This window comes from Euprymna scolopes, chromosome 9 (genome assembly GCF_053919585.1).
Source record: "Euprymna scolopes isolate OS-2025 chromosome 9, ASM5391958v1, whole genome shotgun sequence".
NCBI lineage: Eukaryota > Metazoa > Mollusca > Cephalopoda > Sepiida > Sepiolidae > Euprymna > Euprymna scolopes.
The window spans coordinates 139610808-139626850 of NC_136490.1; the positions used below are offsets into that span (position 1 = coordinate 139610808).

Genomic DNA, 16043 nt, shown 5'->3' on the forward strand with positions numbered 1-16043 from the left:
AAAAATAACTATTAAGTATTGTACTTAATAAAAGTCCAACAGACCTGTTTAAGGGAAAGTATGGTGATAGATTCCCCTCCCACGAACTAAAAATGAGTACAATTAGGTAATCTATTTTTGCAATCAACTCGGTAGATAAATAAACATTTATGGACGAGAAAAAAAAAAAAAAAAAAAAAAAAAAGAAGCTAGCATTTAATACAACAGAAATACATAAATTAAATACTGAAATAAAATGTAGTTATTAATATTTGAATCTTAAAATAAAAAGTGCGAATTAGTAGAGAAAAAAATCACTTATCACAACAACGCATTCCGTCTCCAAACTAGTGAAGAATTTAACTTTTAATAGCGTTCAGAAGATTTTTTTTTTTTTTTAAAATTAACCGTTAAGAGAAAGCGTGATTTTATTCTGAACTTTAACTAATCACGTTTTAAGCAACTTATGATATAAAACAAAATCGGATGGGGGGGGGGTTCTTCCGAAGTTAGTTGGTGACGTTATAAGTAATTGCGAGATAAGATGGGAGCCAGAAATTAGGGGTGGGGGACTGAAAATGATAATATAATGGATTGATTATACAATATTTAAGATCAACTTGGTAGATAAACATTTATGGACGAGAAAAAAAAAAAAAAAAAAAAAAAAAGAAGCTAGCATTTAATACAACAGAAATACATAAATTAAATACTGAAATAAAATGTAGTTATTAATATTTGAATCTTAAAATAAAAAGTGCGAATTAGTAGAGAAAAAAATCACTTATCACAACAACGCATTCCGTCTCCAAACTAGTGAAGAATTTAACTTTTAATAGTTTTGGTTTCAATCTCAGCTCGAGTAGTTTTTTTGTTTCTTTTCTTAAAAAAGTGAACTATTTAGAAAAAACATAATATTTGCATGCACATGCCTCAGTTTCTGTACGAATTACAATATAATATTTATGCATATTTTATGACTGGGCATTGCCGGGTGACCTGCTAGTATATCTATAAAAGTGAGAATGTGTGTGAGGACACTTCTCAACCTATATACTCAACAAATTTTTTATCTACACACTTGAAATTTCGTAACTAATGTATTCAGACATGGAAAACTTTTTAATTTGTTTTCATTCGGAAAAAAGGGCTGCTAAGGGGTCAAAATTGAAAAATTGGTGTGTGGGGATCGTCGTAATTTTATCTGTCAACTGTTTCATGAATGCGCATGTGTGAATCGTTCACATAACAGATTACTTATGTTAAGCATAAGTAGGTTTGGAAAACTTTTGTAAAGATTGTGTCAAGCTGGCCTAATAGTACTAATGTATTTGACTCATTGTCTTTAGGTTTTGGTTTCGATCTCAACTCTAGTATTTCTTTTTTTTTTTTTACTTACAAGAAGTGAACTGTTTAGAAAAAAACATACTTGCATGCACATGTTTCAGTTTCTTCCCAATTTATTTTTTTTACTTCATTTTGTTTTGTTTTTTTTTAAGAATTTAACGTTAGGTTTAATACCTATGGTATTTCTATTTATAAAAATAAAAATTCTGCATTAATTAAAATATGATATTTATGTGTATTTTACGACCAGGTGGCCAGCTAGTACATCTAGAAAAGTGAGAACATGTGTGAGGATACTTCTCAACCTATATACTCAATAAATTTTCGATCAACAAACTTGAAATTGGGTATATAGGTAAATCAGACATGTGGAAAACTTTTTAATCTGTTTTCATTCGGAAAAAAGGGGGTAATTCCATCTCAAATCATCCAGACCATGACACCCTTATCTCTCAGATTTTTTCCAAACTTTCACAATATGTTGGTATCATAAAAACTAGGGAATCCTGAAAATTTGAGCTTTTAACTCTAAGCGGTTCCGGAAATATTACAATTTTGGTATTTTACGTATGAGGGGTGTGCAATAAATAATGCCCCTGACCCACTTCCAGTTGTCTGATCTAGCTGAAATTTTGCATGTGCAATGATTTATATTTCTACTGGTTATGTGGAAAATTACAGTTCTGAACTAATTGTGGTTTCTGTTTTACAGGTGTTTGAACCGAGTCAGGTGTGAAATGGAGCCTGTTGAATGTTGAGCAGTGATCCGGATTTTGTATTTGAAAGAACGCACACCACAGGATACTTGATGAAATTAAAGAAACTTATGGTGATAATGCCCCATCATTTGACCTTGTAAAACGCTGTCATCGTGAATTCAAACATGGCTGGAAGTCTGTGGAAATAACTCCCAGACCTGGTCACCACCCCCTTCTGCCATTGATGAGGCATCTGTCCATTAAGTTGAGGCTGTGATTATGGAAGATCGGCGCATTACTATTCGCCAAATAGCCTAAGATATCAAGATTAGTACTGTGGAAACTATCATTCATGACCATTTGCATATGCATAAGGTGTCTGCCAGATGGATTCCCAGGTTGCTCACACCATTCAAGAAGCGAGAACGCATCGAGTGCTCAAGGATGAATTTGGAGATGTGCCCAGAAGATGAGTCAAAGTTTTTCAAAAGGCTGATTACACAGGATGAAACCTGGGTCCATCACTATGATCCAGAGACCAAAGTCCAATCAATGCAGTGGAAGCACTTTGACTCACCACCTCCAAAAAAGGCAAGGGTGCAGCCCTCTGCTGGCAAGGTCATGCTCACAGTCTTTTGGGATCAGGACGGAGTAGTGATGACAGATTTCCTGGCAAAGGGTACCACAATTAGTAAAAAAAAAAAAAAAAAAAAATGAAAACATTGACTACAAAAAACAAGAAAACATGAGATTGCAGACACTTCAACAAATCGTCATGGCTAATGAGTCCCATCCGAATAGCGAAAAAGAAAAAGAGAAAACTTTAGCTTTAATGGCCATGAAACAACGATGAAAAATGAAACGACAAACTTGTTTACAGTGAATAAAGGATATTAGTGAAATAACCCAAAACAAGTAACATGGTCTGCAAAACATTTAAATTAATTTTGATAAAAATTGTGCTGTCCAAAGACATTTCTCTGGTCAATTAGAGAAGTGAAATTTTCCAAGGCGAGGATAAAGGCAACAAAATACCCCAGAGTCATGGATGTGTGTTTTTGAACACGGTGAAACCGGGCTAACCAATCACCCAAAGCAAAAAACTTAAAATTGCAAAATCTGCTGCAGAAATCCTACATAAAAAGAAAGGAATGAATTATAAATTGTCTCTCTTGCCCTCTCTCATGCGATGAATTAATGTTTTGTTTTTTTTTGTTTTGCCCTTTTTTTGTTGTTCATCGATATATTTTCCATTCAGTATTTTTAGACATTAGCGTAAGACCCCTCCCCCCATCTTCATTATTTTTTTTTCTATGTTTAATCTCATCTTCTTTTCCCTCCTTCTCCCATAGTATATTTTTATAATAAAATTGATAAAAACTTTAATACTCCTGTTTGTGTTTCGTTACTTTCAGGTGTTGGTCATTCGTCTTTTCTATATTTTCTGGGTTTCAAAAGAGTCTCTCCTATCCTCTCTTGTTCAGCGAAATATATCAAACCCAGAAGACTTTTTTTTTTTCTTAATTTTTTCTATTTTGTTACGCGAGCACTTTACGTACTCCCAATGTGGGACGTGATCTTAATTTATATATAAGAACAAAATTAAAAAAGTTATAATTCCCAAGAATTTATTTTTCAACAGTAAACTCAGAAAGAAACATTAATTATCCACTGCCAGTTTTACTAATCAAGTTATTTAAATATTCAATTCATTTGGCAAAAAATATAAAACATTCGTACTTCAGTTGCAAAGTAGAGAAAGGGTGGTGGAAATTTACACACAAGAGGATAGAATAGTACATGTCCAAATTTGCCTTGAATTGTTGCGTCATGGATACATTTATTACCTCTCTTAGAAGTCTCGAATCAAACCCAAGACGCCCAGTTATAAGACCGGAGTGGTCTTGGCATCACACCTCATAGAAGTAGACTCTCGCTTGCATGAGAGGCGAGAGCGGGCTACTTAAGACATTCACAGCAACGGGTGTGCTTTCAAATATACGTTGTCTTGCCGACACTTTACAGTATGGAAGTCATTAATGTCACATTTTTTTTATAGGATTTGAAACAATTCAACTTCTTTAAAATATCTTGTTTGCTATATTTATTAATAGATTAATAATGCATATAAATTAAATAACATATAAGTCACGTATAGGTGAGAAACACAAGCATAAGTCATAAGGTTTTAATAGAACAGAGATGGCATGGTAAAAAAAATCATTTTGGAAACAAAAATGAAAATAAAAAGATTAGCTATGATACTACTACTATTAATACCAATAAAATTAGTTTCCACTGCCGATTTTAAAAAAAAAATTATTTAACTACTTCTTTAATTGTAATAGCAAATTATTTTTATTAATTATTCTTAACTAAATGTACTGCCTTGTCATTGTACTGGAGTCATTAATTTCATTTATATTGTATTTTTATAGGATTTTTGAACAATTTGACTTCCTTTTGGTTGGGTAAGTAGGATCTCCACATTGCAGCATAAATGTGGTATTGTGATGAGTGCAATGATTCCAGATAAGAGTAAAATAGATAACGCAAAATAAGCAAGGGTGGCCAACGATTCTCATTTTCTCCATATTTTTTATGGCCTTGTGCCCAATTTGTTACATTGTACTTTTGTACCTTATAGCAAATAAATAATTCAAAGTGTGGTATCTATTCTAATACATTTCATTTTTTCTGCTCTCAGCCAGTGACAGTGAAATCTTTCTAGACTGAGGTAATTTTTTTTGTCCCAATCCAGACGGCTCCTTTAGGGGAAGCTGGATTTTTCACATATTAAATACCGATCTTGTTTCTAATTCTGCCTTCATGGGGAGGTAAATAAACATGGATTTCTTTATAATATCTAATTTTTTTTTTTTTATTATATTAATAGAATAACAGTGAATAATGTGTAAGTTACATATATACAGGAAATACATACAGATACACAAGAAGTGGTTAGAAAATTTTATTATTATTGTCAGAATGATAGAACTTGATCAAAGGGAATTAACTCCCTTTCTGTTTCAAGCAGAGTTACCTCCTTCCTTTACTTCTGTTATGGGAATTTTCACATAGAAATGCGAGAATAGGACAAGATAAATACTGGCTAGTGTCATTAAAGGAAAATCTTTGAACCTGCATAAATGAAGATATAGATATATTACTTATGTTTGTGACATGACCGGCCCAAGGGTGGTTAGGCTTCCCAAGGGAGGGTGCAGAAACTTAAAATTCATTATAAAAAAGAGCATATGTAACTATTAAATTTAGTATGCCCAGGTGACAGCAAAAATCCCTGCTAAGAGAAAATGGTAAAATAGTAAATGATTGTGTTTTAATTATTTTTGATTACATGTCAACAGCAATGTTATTTTAAAAAGTTCATCGAAAATACATGTGGTGAACCAGTGCAAAAAACATGTGAACCAGTGCACAAACATGTGGTGAACCAGTGTAAAAACATGTGGTGAACCAGTGCAAATAATGCGATTTCATATATTGAAGAATAAATGTTTACACCTCGACTACAGTCATCTGACCAAGGGATCACGAGCATGACCCTAAAAGGCCTGCTAACCAGCTTGCGACTTTTCCAGGTGCAATTATGTGGGAATTCGAAGAAGGATCCAATCTCGACAAGGCAGAAGTGATGCTTTCGTAGTTGAATTGGTAGGGAAAATGCCCCACATCACCCCGCCCAGCATTATATAATGATGTGCAGAGCCGAAAAAAGGCAGTTTTTGAGTTGTTTTCGGAGTTGAGTTTTGGAGTCCGGAGTTGAGTGATCGCTTATCCCCTTCTCCACGACACTCCATATCACTAAGCTGCATTACAAAGAAGAGAAAGAAAGGAAAAGGCCTAAAGACTAATTGTTGACTATATGAGCTCTAAATTTGTGAATTGTACACACACACACACACATATATATATATATATATATACACACACACACACACACACGCACACACGCACACACACACAGTGCCGGCAAAAAGAAAGTCTGCACTTGTAATTTTTTCAAAAACTGTAAATTTAAACTAAATTTAATGTAACTGTTTAAACCTATATCTCATTTTTGATTCACTTTTTATTCCTCTATAATTTTACCTGTTCATATTTGACTTAATTTAAATATTCTAGTGTTCACGTCAATTTAAAAAAAAAATAACTTCAATTTGAGGAGGCAAGAAATCAGCCACAGATTGAAATGTGATGAGAAAACAGTACGAAAGACTGTGCAAAAGCACCAAAACACTGACAGTGTTCATGGTGCCCCTAAATCTGGTTGTACTAGAGTTATTTCTAACAGAGAAGACAATGCTATCAAGATCCACAGCCTAAGAAACAAATTTGAAATGACTCTCCAAATCCAACAACAGTGCAATCTTGTTAAAAAGTGCTTTCTTTCTACTGTCAAGAACAGATTAAAGGAATTTAATTTGCGAGAATATGTTGCAAGACACAAGCCAATGATTTCTGTAAAGAACAGAAAGCGCTGTCTGGACTTCATCAGATGCAATGAAGATCATGACTCTTCATATTGGTCAACAGTGCTTTTTAGCGACGAAAGCAAGTTTAATAGTGATGGTAGGCAGTACATCCATCGGAGGAAAGACAAAGAATTTAATCCATGTGCTCAGTTTCAATGCTGCAAGGTGGTGGAGGTTCAGTTTTGATGTGGAGTATCATCAGTACCAATGGTCCAGTTCGCTTGCAAGGTCGAATTAATTTGACCAAGTAAATTAATATGTTGCCTGAGCATTTCCTATCCTACTTTGGTCGGAATTTGGATCATAATCCCATCTTCATGCAGGATAATACTCCCATTCACACAGCTGGCAATGTCAAGAGGTTCCTGGAAGAGCATGATATTCCGTGTTTGGATTGGCCAGCACAATCCCAGGCCTCAATCCTATCGAAAATGTATGGCATTACATCAAGCAACAGCTACGCAATGATAAAATTTCAAATTTGGAAGAACTTTGGACAAAAATTAAAAGTGGGATGTCCTTTCCCCGGAGTATTGCTGCAGTCTAATTCAAGGAATTCCCAAAAGATTGCAGGCTGTCAAATTGTAGAAGGGATATGCTACTAAATGTTAACTAGTTCATTGTGTTCCTATTGTATTTGTGTTAAATTAATGTCCCAAAGTTACATTTAAATAACAATTTTCCATTGTGCGGACTTTCTTTTTGCCTCCTCAATTTGAAGTTATTTATGAGTTTGTTGAAACAGTTACATTAAATTTAGCTTAAATTTGCAGTTTTTGAAAAAATTACAAGTACGGACTTTCCTTTCGCCGCCTGTGTATATATATATATATATATATATATATATATATATATATATGTATATATATATATATCTTTGTTGAATTAATCCGTAGACTAGAAAAGCTGAGTTTGTTTTCTTTCTCTGTGCACTGAACGCTTTTGTATCGGGCGGTGAATTGTAAATTATTGTTTCTTTTTCCTTAGTGGTGACCAACCAGCAAGATGACGGCATATCAACCCTGACACGAGAAAACTTAGCAGGCACTGGTTGCGAATGAAAGACTGGCCCGCATCACCGACAAGTCCTACTGTATTGACGAGGATAGGTCACACTTTGATGACCTGCGACCAGGGTAGCGACACACTTTGGTTCCAAAACCGAAGATTGACCCCTTCCGTGACAAAAGGGTCATTTGGTAAAGGGTCTGGTCACATAATATTGGACTAAGATATAAAATGGAAAGGGAACAAAAAAAAAAAACTGGCAGTGTCAAACCGTCCTCTTGCTGATATAATGCATGAAAGCCTTTTTTTCCTTTCTCTCTAACTTGCAACAAATCCTCGTGTATTCGATATTATCTTCCACTGTTCATTCTCGTTCTAAGCTGTCCAACAAAATACTCCACTCAACCCCCATGCTTTAGAATTAATCCTTTTAACAGTTACGAATTGTGTACATATGCAAATTAATGGCATACGTTGTTCACCAATTATGCTTATCTTTTCTTTTCTACATTTTCTCCTGGCATTTTACAGGCTAAGCAAACACGAGGTCGTTTGCGAGCGTGGTGATTTCTATAACAGAAGATACTGATAGATGTAATTTATATATCGTTCTATGTGTTGCCTACTTGTAAATAAAAATATCTACATTAAGGCAATTGTGAATATGCTCATTTTTTTTTTTCATTCTTTTGTCTATTTGTCTTTGCACAAAATCTTTTGCAAAGCATTAGTAGTTATGATATGCCAACAACCTCATTCATATTTATAGAGAACCATTTAACAAGAATAAATGAAAGGACTCCTATGTAATGCAGGTATAGCTTGTATATAAACTTAAATAGATGTGAAAGTTTCTTTTAATATCACTGATACTACCATAGAACAGCTTATGGCTATTTAAATCAATAATACAATATTTGGAAATACTCTCTATATATATAATACAGACAAAAGACCCTAACACAGCTATTTAAATGTCTAATTTGCGTAAATATTTTTAAACTAGCCATACCCAGCCATGCGTTGCTGTGGCTCAGTTTGTGTAAATGGAACACCCATCCCACACCAAAAAACAAATTTTTTTATTAAGAAGTAATTAGTGTAGCAAACTGGTTTTTTTTTTTTTATTAAGTAATTAGTGTAGCAAACTGGGTTTTTTTTATTAAGAAATTAGTGTAGCAAACTGTTTTTTTTTTATTAAGAAGAAATTAGTGTAGCAAACTGTTTTTTTTTTATTAAGAAGAAATTAGTGTAGCAAACTGTTTTTTTTTATTAAGAAGTAATTAGTGTAGCAAACTGTTTTTTTTTATTAAGAAGTAATTAGTGTAGCAAACTGTTTTTTATTAAGTAATTAGTGTAGCAAACTGGGTTTTTTTTATTAAGAAATTAGTGTAGCAAACTGTTTTTTATTAAGAAATTAGTGTAGCAAACTGTTTTTTATTAAGAAATTAGTGTAGCAAACTGTTTTTTTTATTAAGAAGTAATTAGTGTAGCAAACTGGTTTTTTTATTAAGAAGTAATTAGTGTAGCAAACTGGTTTTTTTATTAAGTAATTAGTGTAGCAAACTGGGGGTTTTTTTTATTAAGAAGTAATTAGTGTAGCAAACTGGTTTTTTTTTATTATTAAGAAGTAATTAGTGTAGCAAACTGGTTTTTTTTTATTAAGAATTAGTGTAGCAAACTGGGTTTTTTTTATTAAAAAGAAATTAGTGTAGCAAACTGGGTTTTTTTTTATTAAGAAATTAGTGTAGCAAACTGGGTTTTTTTTTATTAAGAAATTAGTGTAGCAAACTGGGTTTTTTTTTTCATTATAGAAAAAAATGTATTTATTTGCAGATTATTACCCTTATCTCCTATAATAATCGGAGTGAAAGAAGAGAGAGAGAGAGAGAGATGAAGAGAAAAAAAGGAGAGTTGGAAAGAATATATACAGAGAGATACGGGGGGGGGGATAAAAACTGTTGCAAGTAATGTTGACACCGTGAAATAATGGGGGGGGGAGGGTGAATGAAAAGAAATGTATGAAGTGAGGGAGCGAGTGAGCAAGCAAGGAAATAAAAACTGTTGTAGATAATGTTGACACTGTGAAATGTGTTTTTTGTTCGGCATAAAAAGAGATGTAAAAAGCAAAACAGAGAGAGAGAAAGTGAGTTCATATTATTTAGAATATTTGGACCACTGTTCTCATCGTAAATGTTATTTTCAAAACATTTTGGTCGACGTAACCTCCAATTTTCTTTAGGTGCATCTTGTCAAAATCTTTCTGATGAACTCGTAAATCTACATGGAATTTCGAATGGAACCCATGCTTTCATTTCATCAGCCATGACTGGGTAGAAGTCCTAAGTAAGTCACCCTCACTGAGGATTGAACTTTCAGCCATTTGAAAAGTCTAACTTACAACCGAATTTTACCAAGTAGTTTATCCACTATGCCACAGGTCCTTACAGACCATTTGAGTATGAATTTTAGGAGCCGTAAACCTATTTTTGTCTTTAGATGAACAATCTTACTAGTTATCACTATTAGTAATCTGTAGTAATAAATGACTAATGAGAACTACATAAGACTCCATTAATGTGGTTGTTTTAGCTTATGACCTAGACTTACAGTCAACCATAGAAAGATGAAAATCTCTCTCTCTCTATATATATATATATATATAAGTGAACATGTCTGTGTCCGTGTACATTTTCCAATGCAATAACTCAATTTTCAGTCTACAGACTCGAAATTTGATATACAGAGTACTGAGATTTGGGAAAATCTTTGTAATCCATTTTCGGACGGAAATTTGGCTGTTAAGAGGTCAAAGTTCAACGATTTGACCTTTGATAACTCTACCAAACTCCTCCATCAATTTTGGGTCTAAACACTTGAAATTTTAGATATAGGTTCTTTGGACATGGATCTAACTTAATAACTTGATTTGAGCCCAAAACAATAAATGTTAAGGGGTCATAATAGGGGTCAAAGTTTTAAAAAATTTTACCTCTGCGATCTCTACCAAATTACTCAGACAATTTCTGGTCTAAACATTTGAAATTTTGCATAAAAGGTATTCATAGATAGGGCAAGCTTTTTAATCGGTTTGAGTCGAAAATTTGAGCTATCAATATATAAATGTATGTATGTATGTATGTTTGCATGTCTGCCTAAAACTTTTGACAGTGGCAACGGATTTTCATAAGATCAGTATCGTTTGAAGCTCGACCCTTCAGACGACAAATACCGAAAAATTGGCTAAAAACATTAATTTCTTTACCCTCAATTGGGCACAGGGAAGGGTCGCTTTTTTGCCGATATTTTCAAAAGTCATCCCCTCTTTTCGATTGTCTAGCCTTAATTTAAACCTACATCACTCCCAGTTTGACGATGGTCGTAACAGCAAAGACGTCACTTTTTTTTCCCCCCGTTCTTTTCCTCCTTCGCGGTACGGGTTCAAGCCTGCCTTCCTACTACCAATTTAAAAAAATTTTTTTTTGCTCAACACACACCTCCAAACACCCAGGCAATGCCGGGCTGAAATGCTAGTACATAATAAAATGAGCATATAAGTCTTCCATTTCAGGAGTAATGGTTAGTCCTAAAAATTTGTCAAAACAGAGTCTGAAAACCCAACAAGCAGCAAAATCCCACCCTACAATGTAGAGATCCCTAGATGATGAAAAGCTTTTTACTCAAATAGCTTCTTCTCTTGAACTGCTAGACTTTGGAATTCCCTCTCAGGCCCCTGCTTCCCTAACTGCACTGACATGCAGAAGTTTAAATGTAATATGAACAGACATCTTGCGGCCTTACTCCCTACATAGTATCCCCGCAAATCTGGTCCCAAATAGTAGCTCCTTGTTTGGGGTGAAAAAAAACAGTAAAAAGACAAGGAGCCTGTTTTAGCCAAGAGCCATTCATATCAATTGGGGTCGTGGGGATCAGAGCGTTTATAGTGAAAAGATAAAAGCTTGGTCTTAAAATTAACTACTTTTTACCCCATTGCACTATATGTTCAAGGTCTGATGAAAGAGACACAGAGATCTTGATTGTTGTTAGCATTTGAAGTTGCCATAAATTGTGTAACATGGTGCACATGAGCACGTGGGAAAATATCAGCAGCAGCAAAGGATGGTTAACTTGCAAAGAGATTAGCAGCAGCAGCTGAAAAAGTGCATATGCAAATTAGAAAGTGTGCGTGAGTTGGCATGACAAGAAAAAGAACACCACGTGCTTGGGGGAGAAACAAAGTCGACGTTGAAGAAAATAGACGTGTAAGGTCGCCTGCGAGCAATGGCCGGCTAATGCCAGCATGAGGTCGAAGAAGAAAAGTGTACACCGGGTGAGATGGACGCTGATGAGAGACTTTTAAGTGGTGTCGACGAGAGTAGTGGTAAGAAATGCTTGTGTTAAAAAAGAAAAAATGTCGATCTGGATTTTTATTTATTTCCTTTGTAACTGCAACACTACAATCATAGTGTCATTTGCGTATATGTGGAATTATGTTTTCAAAGCCAGCTAAATGTACGGTTAAGGACTAATAGAGATTAGTCAACACATTTACTCTCACTTTTCCTTGAAAAATACTAAACCAATCTACTTGGACCTTTGTTATAAGGTGCAGCAAACAAAGTATTATGGTATCGATCCAATGTACAATTATGGATTAATGCACAAATGAACACAAATTTAAGCATATTTCACCATCAATTTGGCATAAAGCACTCATTCTAAGTCAACATGCTATAACTTTTGCCTGTTTGTAATTGGTAAAAAGTCTAGTAATAATAATAGTATTACTAATTGTAGTGATATATCCTTTTGCTTATAATGAACTATTCCAATCTTTTGTTTTATAGTTAGTTTCATTACATTTCTATATTAATAAACCAAGAGACAGAGAGAGTGTTGGAAATGAGAGTGATAGATACTATATAAGAGTGGGGTGAGTGGGTCAAAAAATATATAGTGAGGAAGGGCACGATTGATATCCAGATACTTAAGAAAAAGATGGGTCTCTTAACAAGTTAATTGCAAATTACAACTAATCTATACAAATAAAATGGCAGACATGCGTGTGTGTGTGTGTAAAAATATTTAACCGATAAACTCTTAGACTACTGGTAAGATAACACTGAAATTAAAGGAAATAGTAATCATACACCAAAGATGGTTTATAAGAAGTAAAATCTTTGGATAGATGAATAGCACGTACAGAAATATGTCGGCAAGTTGAAATGCAAAATGTTCATGTCAACTTGCAGACATATAAATATATAAATGTATTTGCACATGCGCAAAAGTCATAGAAACTATTAATTTTGTGCATGTGCAAATACATTTACAGCTTGATTTGGTTTAAATTTAAATCTTATCTGTCAATAGCTCAACAGGTAGGGAATATGGCTGGAGCACTAAATATTTTGGTTTCGATTCTAACTGATAATGCCCAAGTCCAATTTTTTTTAACTTTTAAAATGATTACTATATATTAGGTACAATATAATATTCAATAAAGAATTATCTCTAATAATAAATATGAAATCTGCATGAATTAAAATATTTTACAACCAGGTAAGACCGGGCACACCTTGCTAGTTAGAACAATAAAAATAGATTTTTTCAAACATAACTCAATCTCAAAGCTAAAGAATATATTAGCTTGAAATTTGTGTGGTTAAAATATATACACAACAAAACGTTAGCGGAAAAAAACATTGATTAACTCAGCTTCAGTATAATAGAAAATATCAAAATACAAAAATAATTAATATACAATAAGATGAACATTGATGAAGTTTGGTTTTTGGGTATTTATCCAGAATATAATTTCTGGTAATTTTGCATTGACATTTTCCAGAAGGTTATGGTAAGCAGCCAGAAGATGGTGACGTGATTAGCCAATCAGCTGTCAGCAGACAAGTCTCAATGAAATCGTGAAATTCATACAAACAAGAAAAAAAATTTTTTAATCAAAACGTAATGAACATCTAAAAGGAGTCATCACGTGTCAATACTTATAACAAAAAATGCAACTCTATAAGGAAGATGATGAAAGACACTTATGGACAAGTTTGCATTGTTATGCATGAATACAAATGCAGAAGGATTGGACATTCATAAAGAGTGACGCTTTTTTTTGTCTGCAATCAAAAATGTCCATTGATCCAATACCAAATGGGCCCACAACAGGGTAACCATAAAGAATTTTGTAAAAAACCCTACTCCTGTACACCCTCCACAAAAAAGTTGTTAAAACACCTTAACTTTTCTTGAAATAAAAAAAAAATATATTTATAACACTTTTTCTCCACTTTTTTTTTTTTTTTTTTTTTTACAATAAAAAAAAAATTATTTGAAACTTCTTACAAGAAAAAAAAAAAAAAAATTTCACATATTTTTCTTAATAAAAAGAAAAAAAAATGGTCGTTTTTTTTCATATATTAAACTAATTTTTTTTTGTTTGACAGTTTTGTTTTGTGTTCCTTTTTATCCTGTTTGATTACAACGCTACATTTTGAATTAATCATCTGGCAGTCTTTTATCCTCCTTTTCCAGCTACTTACATAACCAAGCCAGAAAATGTGAATGCAAAGTTACCAGAAATTGGGTTGTATTCTGGATAAGTACAGTCACTTTGTGTTTTGTTTTTTTTTTTAACTTTTTGTTGTTCACTCTTTAATTTTCATTAATTTCCATAAAAAAATATGAAACTGAAATCACTTACTTTGACAACATGGTTAGTGCCCAACCATCGACGGCAATATCTTGCGTTGCAGCCAAAAAATTAAGCATAAAAAATATACAAGTAAGAAATAAGACATTAGCAGGAGCACCTTCATCTCCAAGAAGATCTTTCACATAATATGAGAGGAATATCATAAAGAGTCCAATAAGGTACTGCGATGGCACCATCCAAGATTTTCTTCGACCCATCGAGGGTAAGTAGAGAGCGTCCACAATCGGCGCCCATAACAGTTTTAAGCTGAAAGGCCAATAAACAAAACTGAACATCGCTTGTTCCCGATAACTGATCTGTCGTGTCTGCAACAACATGGGAATGCTGCCAGCCAATCCTAACGGAACGCCTTGCAAGACGTAGAGAAAGAGAAGGAGTAAAATGTTACTAGTGTCATTTCTCCAATTCGCCGACTGATAGGATGACGATGAGGGTCGGTCCATATAGTCTGTAAGTGGAATATGTGGCATGCTACTGTAGGTATCGAGATCAGTCGTCTCTACTGTATGTTGCGGCCATTTGTTCTTGTGATGCCGAGGTTTCTTTTGAGAACGATCTCGGATGTCGTCAGTAGAAGTTGACATTTTGGTTGGCTCTTCTCAGATGAAAATAGGGGATCAATGGCCTCAACTGAAAAAGAAAAATATAAATAGTAGTGTTGAGACGATTAATCGGAATCAGAAGAAAAAGCATCAGAAATTTCTGAGTATTAAAATTAGAAAAATATGTTCTGATTTTCCCATGCCAAAAAAAACAATTGTTTTTTTTTTTTTGTTGTTTAAAACTTTATTTTCTATTGACCGTACTAAATGATAAAATGGTGAATATTTAATTATGTTAAATTATCAATAAAACAAAAATCTATAAATCAATTCCTACAAGTGTATTTTTACATTTGCGAAAATGTATGGCCACAAACATTGGTTTTTACGGTAGTTCAAAAATATAAGAAATAAAAAAATCTGTATGGCCAGATATTTAGAGGTTTTAAAAGAATTGAAATCAATAATTATATCAAAATCAGGAAAAATATTAGAATCCTCCCATCACTAATAAATACAGACTAATTTTTCCAAATTTAAGTAAAGTTTTAAGAATTTTAGTAAATATTTCGTAATTTGGATTATTCAGATTAATGTTCTCATCTTAGATATCATTCCAGTTTTTATTTACATTTATTGGTTTGATTTCATTTCCAGTTATCTCCTCCACATTAAGAATGACTTTTCTAAATAACATTTAGAACAGCCCTTCTTAACATGAGGTGGGAGGCTTCACCTACTTCTTCTGTACTTTCACTTAACAATTTAATTAACAAAAGATAACATAAAAAAATCAACTAAAAACAAAGTTAAAACGATAATTATAAAGATCACCATTACACCATCAACAATGCAGTGGATGTAACCTCCAACTTTCTTTACATAGTCTTGATGAACTGTGGAATTTATATGGAATTTTAAACAAAACTTATTTAATTCATAGGTGTAACTTGCTCTCATTCAGCCAGTTATGGCCGGGTAGGGGTCTTAAATAATTCATAACTGCATTCTACGTATTGCCTGTACTGAGAATTGAGGGAGAGTGGGATGGAGGGGGAGAAAGGGATAGAGAGAGAGGAAGGGATAAAGAGAGAGAAAGAGGTAGAAAAAGAAAGAGGTAGAAAGGGAGAGAGTAGGAAAGAGGTAGAAAGGGAGAGGTAGAAAGGGAGAGAGAGAAAGAAAGGGGAAGAAAGGGAGAGAGAGAAAGAAAGGGAGAGAGAGAGAAAAGGGGAAGAAAGGGAGAGAA

General features: G+C 33.6%; 1 protein-coding gene across 5 annotated transcripts in view; it reads right to left on the minus strand.

Annotated features, from left to right (window-relative positions):
• LOC145284875 (acetyl-coenzyme A transporter 1-like) overlaps positions 1–16043 on the minus strand; it is a 91978-nt gene that overhangs the window by 46519 nt on the left and 29416 nt on the right. For all 5 annotated transcript variants that reach the window (XM_080133897.1, XM_080133900.1, XM_080133901.1 and 2 more), the window contains exon 2: positions 14244–14885. In XM_080133897.1, coding sequence (XP_079990023.1) covers positions 14244–14839 — 596 coding nt within the window. In that variant the 5' untranslated portion in view covers positions 14840–14885. The remainder of the gene's footprint in view (positions 1–14243; positions 14886–16043) is intronic.